A 19344-nucleotide genomic window follows, 5' to 3' on the forward strand; every position below is an offset into this window, starting at 1 on the left:
AAAGTTCTAATTCCAATGTGTTTCTTGGGCATTACACTTGGCTAATTCGCATGCACCATCTCGTACACATCGTCAAGATTATTCAGAAGGCCTCTGCAGCTCTATTGAACGTTATTTTCTCTTCGCATTATTAAGTGTGAATTCAGAGCTACTGGAGTGTGGCTATTTATGTAACGACTTTCGGGGCTTGGACTCTTGGAAGGGGTTTTTACCTTCTTTGAAGGTTTGGATGAAGGGTCCCGCTCCTTCCGCTGCAAAGCAGACAGGAAAGGTCCAACATCCGTCTCGTCATCAGATTTGTTGGGAGTAGCCGGTGGACCGGACCCCTTGGACTTGGCACCCTTCCCGCTGCCCTTCGTTGGAGCCGCGACCGCCGAAGGCGTCAGGAGCACCCCGGGTGGCAGAGGCGGTGCGGCGGGGGTGGGAACTGTCCCGGGTGCCTCTGTATCCATCTCCTCCGTGCCCTAGCGTGTGCTTAGGGCCGGTGGAGAGGAAGCAGTGGATGTAGCGGCATCCCCAAACGGACATGGTTGCCACCACAGCCGTTGCTGGCTGAGCGAGCGGTGCAGAGGCGGGTTGGGTTGCCCGGGGCAACCCTCATGGGGGGGGGGGGGTTGGAGGGGGGACAAAGTCTGACTCGCGGTAGTGGGTCCCCACCGAAACCAGACGCCGCTCTACCCCCCGGCGAGCCACGTCGGCGTACCTGCCCAGGGGGAAAGAGGCAAACCTCTTTCACGCCTCTGTGAAGGTGATGTTCTGCTTGACTTTTAGGGCAATGATTTGTTTTTCCATCTTGAATATTTCACAGCTCCCAGAATAGGCATCGTGCGGTCCCTGGAAGTTCGCAGAGGTGAAGCTCTCGGATTCGCAGTTGTCGGTTAGGTGATCATGTGCTGCACATTTTGCGCACGTCAGTTTTCCGCGGCAAGAGGTTGTGGCGTGCCCAAACCGCTGACACTTGAAGCAGCGGCGTAGGTGTGGCACGTAGGGACGGACCGGACATCTCATGAAGCCTGCGTTGACCGACCGAGGAAGTGTTGAGCGGCCAAACGTCAATATTATGGGTTTAGTAGCTATTATTTGGTCGGTTCGGCGTATCGTGATTCGCCGCACTGCTTTCACGCCCTGATCGTGAAGGCCCTGGAGCAGATCTGCTTCAGTCTCATTTATTAGATCTCGATCAGAGATCACGCCCTGGCAGCTATTGAGGCTGCGATTGGGCGTGATCTGGATGTCAAAATCGACCAGGCGCGTTTGCTTGAGGGCATTGGAGGATTGTCGTTTGTTTTCTACTTCAATTAGGACTTCTCCCGTTGTGAGCTTCTTAGCCTTGTCGATTTGCCTATAAGTCTTTCGAGAAACTTGGAAATGAGAAAGACAGTCTGAGAGGTGATAGGGTTTCACTTATCCATGGATTCTATTACCAACAAGCGCGAAAAATTATCGGGCTCGGGATTCGGTGCGGCCCCTTTTCTGGGACCGATCATGCTTGGGGGGGTAGAAAATACCATATGCTATAGCATAGAAGCAGAAGACGGGGGTACTTTCTTTACTCGGGTTACTCTCATAACGAGAGAGGTCCCGGAGCTCCCCTGCTTGGTAAACATTCAGCAAGCCAACCCGCCGGAGCTTGACCTGGGCGCCGACGGCCACCGTTTGTGGTTTCTACCCTTCACCATACAACACATACTCACGGTTGGTTCCAGCTTATGTTTGAGGGCTCGGGGTCCGCGGTATCGCCACTACCGTCACCAAGATTGCTCAAGGTGCCCCGTGCGGGAAAAGCTTTCGGTTTAAAATTCATTTGAAGCCTACCGTCCGTCCCGTGCATTTTCTTCAGCGTCCTGTACTACAGCGCCCATACAATGTACCCAGGATCATTTACAAAAATTTCACTTTTCAATAAATGGTTACATTCAACACAATAAGGGAACGAAGACATTTAAGACGAGGACCCAAGAACATTTAAAAAGGAACTGATTTCAAAAGGTGTGTAACAGTGCATGCGCTGGAGTGCTCCCCTTTATTTCAAGAACTTTGAAGGACATTCATCCCGCATTCTTCATTCTGCGATATCCCATTCCCGAAAGATCAGGATCAGTAGGGGAGACATTCAGCCCCGTCCCCTGAAATTTTTGAAGAAAACAGACCATTCTGACCCTTGGGGATTGGCCGTAATAAGTTTTAAAAGGTGTCAAGGGCGAAGCAATTGCCGGCTCACCTCGCAAGGCTAGGTCTGCCCGTTTGCTAACCAACTCACTCACTGGCTCATACACTCAGTCAGTCAGTCAGTCAGTCAGTCAGTCAGTCAGTCAGTCAGTCAGTCAGTCAGTGTTCAGTATAGTAGTTTGTTACACGAAGTGTTGGTTACAAACTAACAGACAGTGGAACCGCTAGCTTTTGCATTATTACTTTCAGCAGACCACTCGCGATTGTGTCTTGGAAACTGCAACTCTCCAAGTAGTGCCAACAAACTGTACCACTTCAGCGAGAAATATCTAGTCGATATCACCCATCCGATTCAACTAGTTCAATAGCTTTATGGAAAGGGTCATCATAACAATGAAGTTCCTTGTCAAGCGATATACGCTGAGGTTTATGACAGGGAACTGTGAAGGCAGATTTCTGAGCCCGTACGGCAGTGTTTAATTAGGTTGTCGATAATTACTTTTAAGGTGTCTCAGGTTTAACAGCTCACAATGTTCTTCAGAAATTAGTTCATTATTCGCATGCCTGAGCCTATCATACTGAAACGTACGTGCACGCACCGAAATGTCCGTGAACTTGGAGGTTCGTGTACCGAAAAGACTATCAAAACGCCCTGTGCCGAAAAAGACAGGAGCCGAGCTTGAGACTTATTTATGTGGCTTCTTGGGCCCCGGCAAGCAATGTACCCGCGGATTTTGATCCAGGACGTCTTCTGAGAAACCTCGGTAAAACAAGGAGAATTAGGAGGCATAACGAAATTGAATTAAAATGGGCTCGAAGGTTGTCAACCATAAGGAGCGGGGCGGCACGCTCCTCCCCACCTGTCACGAGTTAGCTTCGGTGTGAAGTTCAAACTCCTGCCTTCAACTTTCGATGCGGGCAGCAAGCACACTCAAGAACGTTTCCTTCAAATGGTCGAGTGGGGCCTCTAACAGCTGGGGACCCGGGGCTGCTGCCCCGTAGCCCCGACCTTAATCCGGCCCTGCATGGGTGCAGCGGCCCTCTATGGTTTTTCGATCATTGGCGTTTCTGTTATTCTTCCGCAATCATCCGATAACGGCGCTGCCGCCATTATCACCCGATTCGGCAACTTGTGAAAGAGGCATCCGTGGTGGCGAGGGGAGTAATAGTACTAAAAGAGGGGTCAATGAGGAGCGCCGCAGGGACACCGAGTAAAGCGGCTTCACCTGAATGAAAACTCTGGGGGTTAGTCGTATACTGCTTCGCAGTAAAAAAGCGCACTTTGCTCCCTCGTATAAATGTGCTAAAAAGAAACCATCGCGGTCCCTGAATGCACTTGAACTACTTTTACCCAAACACTTAGGGTCCGATAGGGCATCCTTTTTATAAATTTATCGCTCTATTGTAGCCTCTTGCTTAGACTATGACTGCGCTGTGTATCACTCAGTAAGGCAGTCCTACTTGAAACGATGGGACCTTGTACACAATTCAGGTTTGCGTGTCTCTCGTATTATGCATATCAAACATACCCGCCGCTGTGGCTCAGTCGCTAAGGTGTGCTGCTGAGCACGAGGACACGGTTTGGTTCCCGGCCGCGGCGGCCGCTTTCCTGGTGGTCGCCAAAAGCAAAAATGCTCGTGTGTACGATGTTTCGGCGCACGTTAAAGATCCTCATGTGGTCAGCATTAATCCGGAGCCCTCCACTATGGGGCGTATCACAGTGTGCGTTGCGTCTGCGCGTTAAACCGTACAATCAATCAATGAATGTCAAACATCGCCCATAAATAGTCCACCATGAAACCAATGAACCAGCACTTGCAGGCAGAACTATGCTCACACACTCACAGATCCTAAGAACTAATCTCTGCCAAAGGGTCTCTGTTATGCCACAGTTACAATATGTCCAGCTATAATCCTGTTTAATAAAAAAACCCTAAGCAATCAAAGCTTTCTTTCTCCGGTTTGAAGAAAACCGCTAACTCCATATTGTGGTCACATTACATGGAATCGCCCGGAGACCGACAGACTACCACTTATATACTTTTTTTACAGCATGCCGTTTAACACTAACACACCTTCAGGAAGAGCAGACACTGTGTCAACACAAGTTACACAATGGCTTGGCACTAAACAAAAAATATGAAGAATACACGAATTTTGCACAGACTTCGAAAACATTACGCTACACTGGTTTAGTACTGTATCGTGGAAGCTGCGCATGCTCGTACAAACCGGCAATGACTATCAATACAAGCGATTACAGCCACACGTGACTGTGTTCGGCGTAGCTATAAAAGCACGAAGCTACAACCAATAAAGGCTTTTCCCCCGTTCTGTCTTGACTGATACAAGTACGGGGAAATTAGAGATAGTTTAGGGTGCTTTGGTTTTCACGACGGGATATTATGCCCTTGCTGTGGCTGTAGAAGGAATAACGAAGAAAAACACTGCAAACACGGATGATATGAGTGATATCACAACACTACCTTGCGAAATTGCTGCTCTACCCGTCATAGCCAATACGATACACAATGTAGTAACAGCTGAAACACGGGTACACAGATTTAGGCTCTCCTACGATCGTAACCACGTGTCAATCAATAGAAATTACACAGCTGATACATGTGCCACAAGGGCTTGAAACGTAAAACTAAAACAGTGTAAATATTCCTAAGAGTGATTCCACAAAATGTTTACACAACAGATTGACCTCGAAATGGCCGTCCTCATGGGACAAGGAAACTGACAAACTCCACCTGCTTAAACTAACTCTAGCAGAGCGGAAATCATGCCGGACACAGAGCGCGTCAGTGAAGTAATTTTAGGTTGCCTCCGCGTTCGACATACACATCTGAGGCATAACTTTCTTTTTGCGAAACAAGATTAACCGATATCTGAAGAATAAAACCTAGAGATAACAGTAAACCTTATTCGACCCTCGTGCGCTTTCTTTATAATGAGAGAAGAAATATTTAAAACAGTTTTACAGCGCAACCCGTTTCTTTCCATCCCGAAGCGTCTTTGTTTTTTCGTTTTGATAAACGCTGGTTGTCGGTGTCGGCTTGTAATTGTTGTCGTCCCAGTTTATGCATAGCAGACAATGCGCTTGTCAGCATTTTCATAGTTTCAAGCTTTACAAGAGAAGCGGTGCATTCAAAGGAACTTTATTTCATTGATTGATTTATTGCAAAGTTTAACGCGCCGACGCAGCGTAGGCGATGAGGCGCGCCGTAGTGGAGGGCTCAGGATTAATTTTGACCGCCTGGGGATCTTTAACGGGCGCCGAAATCTCGTACACACGGGCTTTTTTGCTTTTCGCCTCCATCAGGAAAGCGACCGCCACGGCCAAGAATCGAACCCGCATCCTCGTGCTCAGCAGCACAACGCCTTAGCCACTGAGCCACCGCGGCGGGTAAAGGAGCTTTACTATTTTAAACTATTTAGTCATTACATAGAAAGCAAGCACACCGTGTTTTGTCGGCTGCTGATGTGCAATAAACTACAACACTACCTAACGCAATAATGCCCAACAGACGTTACAATCAATAGCAGATATATAATAATTACACGGTAATTATTGGCATTCTAGTGCTCAAAAGTTGGTTTCGGTACGAAATACTACGTGTCAGGCTAACATAAATTCAGAATATGACTTAACCTTCCGATGTGCCTCGGCGACCAAGGCGTTTTGGTAATGACCTCTAGGTTTTATCCAGGCCGGGGTAACCATTTATCCCATGCAGGCGGAAAACGCATCTGCTCCTGTGTATAGATTTTGGTGCGACTACAGAAAGCCTCATAACTCGTGTCCAACCTGAAGGGAAATGAGGTCTCTCGTTACGATCCCACTCGTCACCTGAAAGCGTGCCATGGCCACACTTATCTCACTAATTTTTGTCGTTTGGGGAATAGGTATTTTCGATAAGCGTACCTCTTGGCCATTCGCAACTGCGCCGTTATTCTGCGTTGGCTTATCGAAAATCAGGGAAGTCGGCCAGAAGCAGCAAGAAAAGAAGTGTTCCCAATGACACCGTAATGACAAACAGCCACTGTTACAGCTAGAGCGAGAAAAAAGGTGTCCTTGGTATTTCAGCACCCAATTTTTTTTCGAATATCTGGACTAAGGCTGGGGCGCTGTGTACCATTGGCTGGACTAAATAATTGGTTGATTGTAGGGTTTAACGCGCCGACGCAACGCAAGCAATGAGGCACGCCGTAGTGGAGGGCTCCGGATTAATTACGACCACCTGGGGAGCGTTAACGTGCGCCGGGGCTAAATACCTCGTACTACGATATGCATAAAACAGTGTAGTGGTTTACCCGCCGCAGCGACGACAAAATGGATTGGTTGCAAATTTATGAAGCGGTCCTCAATAGCACATGCAGTGCCACAAAAAAGCAACCAGTACGTGTGCTCGTTGCCCTCCGTTGGTCATACATGGAGGCACTTGTCTCTAATCGATCTAATCTGTTTGCGTAGTTAATTTTTGCTCTCTATACACGACCACCCTTTTAAAAAATAACAGAAGGGCCATACGTGAATACTGAGGTGTCTCGGGCTTCTGTATTTTGTTTGTTATAGTTTTTGCAGTTAGATACTTCAGTCAATGTAATTTCAGAGCGAGGAATGCGGACACTGACTTTGAAATGGCGGAGCAAAGCCTTGATACGATATAATAGGTGCCCGACCATTCATCGCGGTGCCCTCTAGACATTGAAGTATTGTCCTGGCAGCACCAAGAACAAGCTCTCTCCTTAAGTATCAGTTACCAAATTCGGGTGTAATGCCAGAAGCGAGGCAGAATTTCAACAACGAGTGGGTAATATTTTTTTGGAGATTGCATGGATTTAGCTTCTTGACTATTCCGGCGTTCAGTTGAACCACAGTGACAATAAGGATCATCATTTTGTAATACCTATACACACACCTCTCAACGCCTTCCTTCTAAAAGCAGCAGCTTTTTAACAGACGCGTTGTAATGCTGGTCGCCGGGATTATTCGCAATCCAGAAACGCCTGTCTATCACAATCGCGACAGAAAAACGTAAGATTAACAATTATTCCAATCTCTAAAATCGCCCAAGTAGGTCAAATAAGAGAACTCAATAACAACATAAGAGACGTTTTTTTTTTCGAAATGAGCCAAATCCAGCTAAAATGAATTTCAGAAATTTGTTAGTGTAAGTTTGTTACTGGACCTAAATGCAAAGCTGTCAACGCTATTATATGATAGGCTTTACTTGTCAGCTAGGGGATTGGTTTTGCTTGCCTGCTATGAGAAGATTATGGCCGCAAGTATTTTAAATTATGCAGTCAATTTCCGCAATATTGAGATAATAAGTTTGGATTGGCACGTATTGAATTGAAACGCTCAAGTTGATGCGGAATTCTTATGAAAACTTTATTTCAATAGGCTTTCAAAAATGTTGCGTTGAAGTTTTGAAGGGAAAGGCATTAAACATATAGAACAGGGCTTTAAAGGGGCTCTGAATGGCGTTTTGAGCACACTGAATGTACTAGCGCAATCGTTAGATTTGTCGTAAACGTCATCTGTACCAAATATTACTCTTTTACGCTCAGCGGAAAGCTCACACTTTTGTTGCACAGTTTGTCGTTCTTTTCTCACCCTTCCCTGCGCGTTTTTGGACGCCGCCATCTTCACATGTCTACGTCATGGATTCCCAGGTCTACATCATGAGGGAGGCATCATGCTATTGGGCTGATTTTTCGCGCATTTCCGGCAAATAGATGTGTCATCTGCACAGCGTCGGCTCGCCGGCTGATCTGCCAGCGGAGTGCCGGAGTGCTTGGACATTTTACGACTATCCAAACAAGTGTAAACAAACGCTTAATCGTTTGTATTGAACGCAACACGGCCATAACACGATATGGATATTCTCTTACCTGAGTACGTGGTATAAAGAAAGCGTTGAAGCCCCGTGGCACTTTTTTCGTGCAAGCCGAATGCCCGGGTTTGACGCATACATTTGATTGAACTTCAAAACAACCCAGAGATGCGTTTCGAACGAACAGAACGTCACAACATGCGTTGAAAGTCTGAAACGCGATTGACAGATAATCGGTTGCCTCCTCCTGCCCGCCGTAAATTCGGCACTCACCTCGCGCGCGGTTTGCGGGGACGAACAGCAAGTCACACTAGCGCGCTAGCCGGGAAGGCTTTAAGCCACGCACACTGCACATACCCCATGCTAGGTTGAGTCGTACGTCGCCCGACAAAGATAATCAAGACCATGGGAAGCACTATCCACCCGCGGAAGCACAACGCCCCATTTCATCGCGAAACAAATGCGTCCCCAAATGCCAAACGCATCGCGCACTTCCCAATGGGAGTGAGTGGAACGCCTTCAGTGCCCACATGTCGCGAGGTGGGGCCCCGAGCTGAACCGGGATCAGGCAAACGTAACTGACTTCGAGAGCGGTTTGTGCCTTGTTGCCAAGGCAACCCATGTTTGAGATTGTCGAAGAAATGGCGCTCGCGCCAGCGCTAGAAAGCTAAGAGCCGCGGCGGGGCATATTTTACCAACGTTGCCGCTCTCCACCGCGCGTCGCCCAAAGCTGAACTGGTCACATGATTGAAGCGCTCGGAAGGCTACCGATTAAGGGAGAGTGGCCAGAGTATAAGGAGAGGGCTTTGTTGGCCGGCCCGGGCTGATGTGCATACAGGAGGCAATGCACACACACACACAGCTTCTGTCGCTGGCTTGGCTTAGCTGCAAGCTTCGTTCTGGAACAGGCGGGTAAAGCTGGCTCTCAAATGTGTCTAAACATAGATGCCGCCATGATGCCACGCTGTAGTTGCCAGATCGGTAGTTGAAGACACGGCTAACAATTTTTTTTTAAAATGAGGAACAAATTTAGGACCCTAATCTAAAATTACTCACCTTTTATGCGAATAACTCCGCATATTTACGAGTCTATATGCTTTTAATAGGTTTTTAAAGCAAAGCTTTTTACCTCTACCCCCCAAGGATTCTTTCGCGACCGTTGGTGTCACCAGAAAACTCCAGCGAACAAATAGAAGAATTTACTGGCACCGCCGGGAATCGAACCTGGAACTACTAGACCAACAAAGCGAGAACCCGTTGTCTTACCGATTTAGCTTCGCGCCCACGCGAAGACAGGGAAGACAGGGGGGTACTCACCAAGCACATCTACGGGTTTACCCCCTGCGTTCCCTTTGAATGCCACGTGAAAGCGTCACGCGACCACTCACGCACATCTACCGGCCCTGTGCGCACCTTCCTCGTGTGCTAAGAGTTACAAAAATTAAAGGAAGCTCACACCAATGCGTGGCATCTCACTTCTAGTACGCCAATGTGCTAAAGCCTGTGGCCTCCAGTGTTCACGTAAAAAATCAGAGCTCCTTGTCGTCCGCCCTCACGCCAAATCAAGGAATACATTCAAATACTCCTTGATGGCCAGGCCATCACTCCAAGCCCCAGCATTCAGAGCCTGGGCCTACATCTCGTGGCTAACACCAAGAGTGACGTCTCCTTGCAGCGCCTCAAAAACAGCATTAATCTAATCATACACGTGATCAGGCGAGTTTCCACCAAGAAGCGAGGCCTAAAAGAATCCGGTACCTTTCGATTAATTGAAGCTTTTGTCCTCTCGAGAGTTACTTACGACAAACCCCTATCTTCTTCTCGACAAGGAAGACATGGAGATGCTTTATATAATGATTAGAAACGTGGTGGAGCAGGCCATATGTCTTCTCATGAGTGCGTCCACACAGAGGCTGCTTAGCACGGGGCTCCACAACACGGTGGAAGAGCTGGTAGAAGGCCATCTTTCTAACCAGAAGGTCCGACTCAGAACTGCGGTGGGTAACCGCATGCTTCACCAGATTGGCTGGGTAGCCCAGAATGTCACTCGGCTTGACGTACTCCCAGACTCTTGGCGACTAAAACTAAAGACGCTCCCGTTGCTTAGAAATATGAACCCCTCACATGACGAGGGTCAACGAAAAGCACTGGCTCAAGCGCTAAACACCACCCTCGGTTGGGCTCATGCAGTTATCTATACAGACGCTCCAAATATTGAGGGCAGCAATACGCCATCATCGTGGCTACCTCCAGAACCAACCTTCTTGCGTGTACCTCGCTTAGGACCCAAGAAATGACGGCAGCAGAAGAGGCAGCCATCACTTTGGCTCTCACTTAACCAGGGGTTCGGTGGGTAGTCACCGATTTCCAGCAAGCCTACTGGAATTACCAGTCGGGTTGTGTGTCCTGACCTGCACTGCGCGTGCTAAAAAACCACTCCCCAAACTGTTCCGTTCAGCTCATCTGGACACCCCCTCACGCTTCAATGGAGGGCAACAACAAATACGCCCACCCAACAAGCCTGCGCTTTTACCTCCCGTGCTGTTGAGCTGCACGAGGACAGACACCCGCTTGTCACATTCAGGGAGATAACCCAGCATTATCGCCTTCTGAGACAGACCGTACCTTCGCCTTACCCTGACCTTTCCAGAGAACATCAAACTACCCTACGACTCATACCATACGGGCTCTTTCCCACAGCCTGCGCGTCTTCACTTCATGCATCCGAATCACTACGACGCTGAATGTAAATTTTGCTCAGAAGTAGGAACACTCCACCCCGTAATCGGGGTGTGCGACTTAAGCCGTGAGCACCCTCCTCTCTTTCCGTCAACTACCCGACAAGAGCAATTGGAGATGCTGCTGTCCAGGCCCTCTCTACCTACTCAGCTTCAGCGGGTGGACAGAACACAGGCCGCTCGAACTGCATATGGGCCCCACAGAACAAGGAATCACTCCCCGGTGCTGCACTCTGGGCCGTTCAGAAATCTGAGCAGAAGTATTTCTTCCTCCTTCTCCTCCTTCTCTGCCGCAAATCTCTTCGCCTCCGCCCGCGGCGCAGAGACGGAGAAGTCAGATCGTCTAACACCGGGTTGGAGCTTACTTTAATTTTATAAAAAAAGGTTCCACTCTTGTGCTACACGAATACAACTCAACCAAACACCGTTCATGCATCATGCATTGATTTAATCTTACCAAGAATGTCTCTTTGAAGTAATAAATGGCGTGGTTAAGTGCATTTCACTTCTCTCTGGTTTTACTATTTGTAGGGCGATGTGAGTGAATTAAACTAACGTCGCATGGGTAATCGTATTGGGTTCCGTTTACAGCTTTGCTTTCTAACCAGATTCACGGGGTGGATTGCGCGATTTTTCAACGCATTTATGTTTGCCGGACATACATAAGTGAAATATGAAGCAAAAAGAGGGGTGCGGGCTGAGGCGCCAAATTCTGTTTCGGTATTTTGTGAGAAGCGTCAGTCACGTGGTGGTAATTTACAAAGATTAACTCTACCACACCTTGGTATCTACTGTCACTTCGTTGCTTGAGAAAACAAGCTTATCTCCCCCCGCGCTACAGCCCGCGCACTGCCGACGATACGGAATAAAGCCGCTGCCGCCGCCTATGTTCAAGGACACCTTCACTACATGTGCGTAGTGGATGCTGCCGATTTTAGCTCGCCGTCATCCGGTCATATCATGTTACGCGAGACATTGCTCGGCAGATCGCCTCCTTTTGAGCGTATGTGATTCGTAAATTAAAACAAACAAATGCCCGAAACATTTTATCACGCCTAGCGTATAACTAGGCTCTTGTTTACTTGTGCTGTTATACTTTCACTGAACGGTGTTTTACTTGAGTGAGAGATAAAACAACCGCCAACTGATAATAATAATGGCAACTTTATTTGCACCATAAGGTGGTTTTTTAGAGGAGGACAAGGCGAAGGAGAAAGTTTTCAATTGATGCGTGCTCCTTCAATCACGGAAACATGCAATCCAAAAATTGTAAGATATAGTGCACTCGTACGCCCTCCTGTTGAGGATTCGTATGACACATTACCGATGCTCGATGGATCAGCGAAGTTACATATTTTTGCGTCTACCTGTACTTCCACTCTTATATCCCCCACGTATATACCTGCACAGAGGAGTAGTCGGAGGAGTAAAATTCATTCATGGGAGCCTGAGGTGCTGATGTCTGGGGGCCATTCTCGTTGGTGTTTTAAAAAAATATTCTGTCCTTTCCTGTGTGCTTTCGCTAAATAAGGAAAACGGCCGCTTCCGTTCGCGCCCGGTTTTTCCTGAAATGACTGCGGTTTTGGCCAGAAATCTCTGTCTATACAAACCACCCTTGAAGCCTCTTGTGCTAACGTACATACGCGCATTCTCAAGTCGCGATGGCCCTGTCGCGTATATGTGCAAGGCAATCCGATCAGGGATATGTCTCCCTTCACAAGTAAATGGATTTTCGTGCACCTATGAATTAGTTATTGCGCCTTATCAGTTATATCATAGGGGTTAATGTTGAAACAGCTGACAAATATTATATATAAGGTGAATCAAATTGCTTAGCTTGGAACAATGATCATTCACCAGGGTAGAGTATTTAGACTTAATATGTATTGCATGTAGCAGTCATTAAGATAGCCGACAATAAATTAAACTGAATTTTTCTACTTGCGACAATTACATCTCCGCGTATCGGTTCAGCCAGGACCACCTCGAGACGTTCTTCAGCTGTATAGATACGTCAGAACGAAGGATTGATAAACCAGCCGCCTCGCAGTCCGATACGCGTAGTACACTCCTTCCTATTTATGCCAACGTCAAACAGGTGACAAACCTTGTCGAATTTCCACGCTTCCTTCCAGCGTGCTCACAGCAACAAGAACGGTGACGAAGTTGCACTGCCAGAGCTGGGTGCCAGTAATGCTGTAGCTGATTATGAAAGTTTCGGCTAACGCTCATTCTGGTTCAAGTCACTAGCATTCTCATTTTCATAAAAAATAATGGGGGCATGATAGGGCCATCAGCCTCTATGTATCATGTACCTAACACCACAGAACATATTCTGGGTTGCAATTCCGGCAACGAAACAAAGACAAATTCGACATTGACAGCCGTGCCCTCTCATTCTTCATCAGGTTATGTTTTACACCTGAGAAGGTATTTGTGCAAGCTGAACCCAATAAAATCCTCTACACATACATCACTACATTACTTTTCATACATACAACACATACAGTAAATTACTCTTTGGCTGAGAGAACAAGCAAAAATAAACCCAGAAAAGGAAACGGGCCCATATCTACGAGAAATTATCATGGAATTTTATGTCCCCATCAGTAACCCCACCAGGGCTTTAGGGAAGCTTGTAATGCTCAGAGCAAATCTAAGGAAGAAACAGTGGAAGAAGGGTGAGGAGGTTACTCAAGGAAAGACTGAGAAGAACTGTCCGGTTGGCTGCGCTACCCATGGATATGGAAATAAGGGGCTTGAAAAAGAAAGAAAGGAGTGATATAAAATAAAGGATAGAAAATTGAGGAGAAAATTTGAAAAACGGGGCGTGGAAATGGCAAGCACAAAGACAGCACCACAAACAAAAAGCAAGACGGCATAAAAATAGGCAGGAAAAACGATAAACTCGCGAAACGAAGAATGCTACTCTGTGTTTTTTCCCTTTTAGCCCTTCAATCTGCTTCTCCAAGATGAGAATGGATTTGATTGCTTCCGCCGCACCGTGTCTACAACTGAAATATGACTGATTTTTTCTGTACATGATGTAAATAGTGTGCATAATTTGTATTTTTTTCTGAGGTGGAGCTGCTCCTTTCTGGCAGGCTCTTGTGCCAAACTGACTCTGGGAATTGCACTTGTTTTGTTCATGCTGCCTCTCTCTTATGCCTCTCGTTCATGCTGCCTCTCATTTCATTTATGCTGCCTCTATTTTTACCAGTTTATCAAGTTCTTCTGCTCTTTTCAACTGCAAAATGTTTTTTATATTCAAATTGCATGGCTTTCCTACCAAAAGGTTTTTGGCTTTTAGCCCTGTCTGTTTGTTGGCTTTAAAGCTTTAAACCTTCCATGGCTTTCCTCTTTCCTGATTGAGAGAGGGTGACACGGAATTTTAAAGGGCAAGGAGCCCTGCAGTGATACTAATGAACACTTGCACTACTTTCTTTGTGTTGTGAGTACTGAAAGCTATAGTTACCATTAACCCAGAATGGCACTGCATGTTTTCCATGATACCCTTGTAGTCGCTTGTTGAGATTTTGTTTAAGCTGCTACTAAGTAGATTAATTGCGACCTAATACAACGTGAAAACATTAATAATACATCTTGTGTGACGTCCCCAAGCATACAAACAATGCTCATTAATCTTCTAAGCTTGCATAGAAAAACGAAAAATCTTTTGAGTAACTTTCTCGATGCGCATAACATAGTAATATTAGGCTTGGGTATTTCATGGTTTTTGAATCTAAGCTAGGTCAAGGGCCACTTCCTAAAAGCATTTCAATTGGAGACAAAAAGTTGACACACGTGCTGCAGGGGACTCGTAGGCAGGCACTTACACAATCTCAAAGAGCGTGTTTGTTTAGCATAAAGTGCAATAAAGAATACGACTTCCATTTACACACATTTTTTGGATGCATTGTTAAGTCCGAACTACCATTCGCTAGAAAAGCAAGCAGTTATAATGAGAACCTCAACAGATCGCGAAGACAATCAGCGACGCATCCAGGGAGGGGGGGGGGGGGGGGGAGGCGTGCGAAGAATGTCAAAATGTCAAAATAAACTTGTGAAAAATAACAAAGAAAAGACTACACAGGACTAGCGCTGGATATCAACTGACTCTTTTACCACACACAAAAGAACAGATACGCTAAGAACTCATGCGCGAATACGGGGGAAGCCACCAGGAAAAATATACGGGGGAAGTGATTTGCTTTTAAGGGAAGAGGGAAAAGAAATGGACGGGATATTATTGAGCTCTCATGGGAGCTCAGCTGCATTTAACACAGTCCGGAAGCGCGAATGGTAGGGGAAATAGTATAGGAGAGAGAAAAGTAAAGATTCGAAACGTGAGGAAAGAGTAGAGAAGAGTAATTCCACTGTGGTCGATTCCGTCGCACACAACACACCACGAACACTGTTGGCTGGCGTAATGCTGCGTCCGGAAGACGAGAAGCCTCGAAGGGAACGATGAAGCGCGGAGGCGAGCTTGTTGCGACAAGGAGCGAAGTCTGCGGCGGTCCCGACCGATTAGGAGTTCGCTGGATTGGAGTGCGGCCGACAGACGGGTACTGGGGGAGGCCGGAGCTGGCACTCGACCGCCCACACCAGCAGAGCGAAAGCCGGGCGACATCCCGATCCAGGGCGACAGCCAGAGCGTACAACGGGCCGCCGAAATGAAGTCCCGCCGAAGCACAGCAGCCCGAAAAAACACGTCCGCACAACTACGAAGCGACGAACGCATCCGCAAAATTTACCTCTCCGAGCGTACGAACTACCCGCTAATCTACGCGCTACCCCTTTAAACTGCGGAGCATTCAAGACTGCATTTAGCGCGTTAGCATGGCACAAAAGTTCGTAACCTACCACAGGAAAAACTTCGCACAACATTTCTACACAGCAAAGTTGTCACGGCGCACTTTCTGCAACGGTGGCTGCCATGATGGAATTCGTTGGTTGCTAGGTGAATACCCACTACTGCCGCCAACTCTGGTAGGCAGAAAGGCAGCGGACAACGCTGTGAGGGTGGCATCATGGCTGCGACCGGGTTTAGCACGGTTTCAATGCACGGGCTGGCCGGGCAGCTTTTCCTCTACAGTCAGTAGTATTAACTCTATCGTTCGGACCGTCGGCGATGTTACGACGATACAGGCCTACGTGAGGGCGACGGGCTAACCACTCGACGTATTTAAAAACGCAGGGCAAAGAACTTGGTTCATTGGAAGCAAATTACTGTCCACAGAAGAGCGCAACCGTGGTTGGTTGTCGCGATACTTGCCTCCATGTTAGAAATGCAAGCCGCCTCACCTACGCACGGTATTTTGGTGAAATAGCGTCCGCTATTCTTCTGTCCGCTAAACGCAGATGCGTCTTAACGTACGGAGCATGCGCAGTGTGAACGATGCAAAAAATAGCGCTCACTAACTGTTTGCGTACGGCTGCGTACGTTATTCTAAAACTCTCTATTACTACCGTTCACAAGATATGGGTGCAGCTTGTCAGAACACGGGTGCACGCTGCTCTACTGCGGCGCTTTTTTGCTGGTTTGTTCATCGACACTGATACAGCGATCCGATCCGGCGCGTTTTGTGCACGGGTTCTCTGTCGGTTTAAAACGTCTTTTTCAAATGCCGCCGGTAGGAATTACCACCGCCGCAATATAAGACCCGGCACCAGCGGGGCCACATCTGAGACGGTTTTTTTGGATAAAGACTGCGCGGTGCATCAAAGGGAACGAGCGCACGATCCTCACCGTGCCGGTGCGAGTTCGCCGCCAATAAAAAGTCGCGTGCCGCTGATAGCAACTGCAGCAAAGTACACCGTGAAAGGACACGGCCAGGCTGCACACATGCGGCCAGGTTTTTCGTTCGCTTTTCCAGCCTTGAGCGGAGTGCGGGAACTATGGCGTCAACAAAGATGACAAAGCCAAAACAGCTTGCCCGTAGCAGACGGCAGTCTGAGGAGCGCAATAGTGGAAGTACGTCACTGCTGAGGAGCGCAGCATCATGGGAGGGAAGGCTTGCGCGCCGTCAACGGCGGAGAAAAAGTTGAGAGGAGGAGGAAATGCGGCGCTACGATAATGCGCGGTTTTTGATTTACGATTTCTCAGCTAATACTCATCGCTTTAACAAAAGTCTTGCGGGAGGAGATTGCTAATACATTGCTTTATTTGTTTAGATGTACATCCATACATCGGCGGAAGGTATTTAGGAGCCCTTTAAGAACACTCGCACTATACCTGAAGGGACGGTGAGTCTTCTTTGTACCCCTAGCAGCTCTTTTCGAATCGTTCCGTAGGGTAACTTTCTTGGGCACGCCTGAAGGCACTCACAAAGTGAGCAAGCTCTTCATTGCTTTGCCATGAATCTCCGAATGGCTTTAAAAGAAGGCTGCTCGTATCTTCTTCGTCACATTCATGAAGTGATTCTCGCCCACAGAAGGACCGGAGGGGTGGGAGGGGAAGTTCTGCTACGGCTGGTAAAAGCTGGCGCTGTTTAGATATGTACTCAAATCGTAAATATCGAAGTAGAAAATTAATATAAGCAGGTTTGCTCCGCAGGGACGGGAAAAACGAAATGAAATTATTGCTTCACATCTCTCAGTTTCATTTCAATCACTTCTTCCGCTCCCTTTGTCGTCGACGTCTGGAACCAGATCTTTCTCCGATCTCCTAATTGCCATCTCAATTCATGACAAGCCAGATCCGAAAAAAACTTCTCAAAACACCCACGAAACAGTCCGAAAAATAAAGCCAAAAGCAAGCTCCTATGCATTGTGCAAATGAATTTGGCTCATTTTGATCCGTGAAACACAGGGACCTGACACAAGTTTCAATACGAACTACCATCTGCGTACACACTTGAAAGGCGTTATCTCACCCAGTATCCTGCCACTTGTTTCCTAGTGAAAGTTGCCGCGTTTTCATATTACTGAAGTTTTATTTGACTTAGTTCAGGCAGTGGATCTGGTTTATTTAAAAAAACGCCTCATATAATGAATTGATGAATCTTATCCGCACAGGTCAAGTATTAGTTCTGCACTGCTGTTCACTTCCAACAACATATACAGAGATACTTGTTTTACCGGCCACGACAGCTACAGTTGTCCCTGCGGCCTGCCTATACCACAGGAAAAGGAAAATTATCACGTCTCTCTAGTAATAGCTGCCGACTAGCATACATTCCTGCATGCTGGGCGATTCAATTCAATTCAATTTATTTATACAGCATTCTTAACACAGAACAACACGAGTGCTAGGGCAAGAACAAAAAGCTGCCATGCAGCAGCTTGACAAAGGTCATTGCCCCAGACTTTGGCAACGGCCACATTGGCAACGAGCACTGAACACACACAAGAAATGAAACCAAAAATTTCTAATTACACAACTAGTAACTAAATACACATGAATACATAGTTCTACGTAAACAAGTGTACCAGTACAGACAAACACAAAAGGAAACAGAATTTCGCATCAAATTCCTCTAACAGAAATTACACAAACTCTAAAGATTGGCCGCAAACAAAATTCGATTCAATTCAATTTAATTTTATTTCGAGCTAAGACTGGGTGGTTGCCCGGTTAGAGGCTGCATAAGCAGCTTGACAAGGCCCAGGAAACCAGTACAAGGTGCAGCGACAAGCATGATCGAACAAAAACACAAATACATCTATATGCAGCAGAGGTACATATCCAAGAACCATAAACAGTGAGAGGCTAGCTCCATTCTGTAGATGACACAATACTTTGCACAGTGGTAATCTTTTAGTTTATTCCCGACGCTCTCTAGAAACGCATTCATGCTAGCGTGCGGGGGAAAAGTGTCAGTCTCCCAATATTTGCAGGGTTTGGAGGCTCCGGCCCTTGCAGACCTGGAACAAGGCTTGGGCAAAGGCGACCACGAAGCGCTCCGGGAAAAAGGGCGGTGTCGGCCATAGCCATCCATCAATGAAGCCTAGATGGCCCCCACGTGGCGTCACCAAGGCGGCCAGATAGGGCGAATTCAGGATCTCTTCCTCAGGAATGGCCTTGCCAGGGCTCAGTGGGTCGTCCGCAGCCACCAAGAACACCAGAGGCCGCTGCACCGTGCTCAGCTTTCCCTGCGCTCATGCGTCGGGCCGCAATGTATCGTGCATGTTTTCTTGCCTGGCAAAGCAGCATTAAAGTTAGTATGTTATATTTTACATTTACTTTCGTATTGTGGTGGGAATTCCTTTCGCGTCGAGCTAGTGCGCACAACTCTTTGTCTGAGGTAACATCTAGTGGCGCGCAAATTAACTCTGTCAATGAATTGCTACGTCAGAAAGCGAACCAATGGTATTGGCGAAGAACCCGTTTCTTTTCCGTGCCTATATACGAAAGGAAAAAGGGAAGCCTTGTGTTTCCCCTAGCACTGATTTAGGCCATTACGCGGAAGCAATGAATGGTTGTTTCGGCAAAAAACGTTGAGAGCCGCCTTTAGCGGCATCGGAAGGGCGCGTAAATACCCATTAACTGCGACGCGTCATGTGGCTTCATAGCCTCAATTTACCAACTAACGCCGTGTCAGGGACCGGAATCGAAGGCACGAATGTGTGCGCTGAAAGGCAAGTTGTTT

The 19344-nt window shown here is 47.3% G+C and overlaps 1 protein-coding gene across 1 annotated transcript in view; it reads right to left on the minus strand.

Moving 5' to 3' along the window:
• Positions 1 to 18571: 18571 nt before the first annotated feature.
• The window catches only part of LOC144144559 (protein ABHD1-like), a 69513-nt gene continuing 68740 nt past the window's right edge, over positions 18572 to 19344 (minus strand). Inside the window, exon 6 of the mRNA XM_077676093.1 lies at positions 18572 to 18847. Within this exon, the coding sequence (XP_077532219.1) occupies positions 18572 to 18847 (276 nt within the window). The remainder of the gene's footprint in view (positions 18848 to 19344) is intronic.

This window comes from Haemaphysalis longicornis, unplaced genomic scaffold (assembly GCF_048455015.1).
Source record: "Haemaphysalis longicornis isolate Haplotype H1 unplaced genomic scaffold, Haemaphysalis longicornis Haplotype H1 scaffold_1, whole genome shotgun sequence".
Lineage (NCBI taxonomy): Eukaryota > Metazoa > Arthropoda > Arachnida > Ixodida > Ixodidae > Haemaphysalis > Haemaphysalis longicornis.